This window comes from Merops nubicus, unplaced genomic scaffold (genome assembly GCF_000691845.1).
Source record: "Merops nubicus isolate BGI_N331 unplaced genomic scaffold, ASM69184v1 scaffold47352, whole genome shotgun sequence".
Classification (NCBI taxonomy): Eukaryota; Metazoa; Chordata; class Aves; order Coraciiformes; family Meropidae; genus Merops; species Merops nubicus.
The window spans coordinates 1-273 of record NW_008595170.1 but is presented as its reverse complement, the minus strand read 5'-3'; the positions used below and the strand labels follow the sequence as shown (position 1 = coordinate 273).

At 65.9% G+C, this 273-nt stretch overlaps 1 protein-coding gene across 1 annotated transcript in view; it reads left to right on the top strand.

Moving 5' to 3' along the window:
• The window catches only part of LOC103768808 (neuronal acetylcholine receptor subunit alpha-10-like), a gene marked incomplete at both ends in the record, with an annotated part of 1,343 nt that extends 1,073 nt beyond the window's left edge, over positions 1-270 (top strand). The window contains 1 exon segment of the mRNA XM_008935964.1: positions 83-270. Within this exon segment, the coding sequence (XP_008934212.1) occupies positions 83-270 (188 nt within the window).
• Between the last annotated feature and the right edge of the window lie 3 nt (positions 271-273).

The following is a 273-nucleotide window of genomic DNA, read 5'->3' as shown; positions in this document are numbered from 1 at the left end:
TGACCTGAGAGGTCGCTTCCAACCCAAATGAGTTCATGACTCTGCCCTCCCGTGCCGGCGTTGCTGGCCGCTGCCCGCGCAGGGAAGTACTACATCGCCACCATGACCATGATCACGGCCTCCACTGCGCTGACCATCTTCATCATGAATGTGCACCACTGTGGGCCGGGGGCCCGGCCGGTGCCCCCCTGGGCCAGGCGCCTCATCCTGCACCACATGGCCCGGCTCTGCTGCGTCTACGAGGTGGGCGAGAGCTGCAAGAGTCCCCGCCGG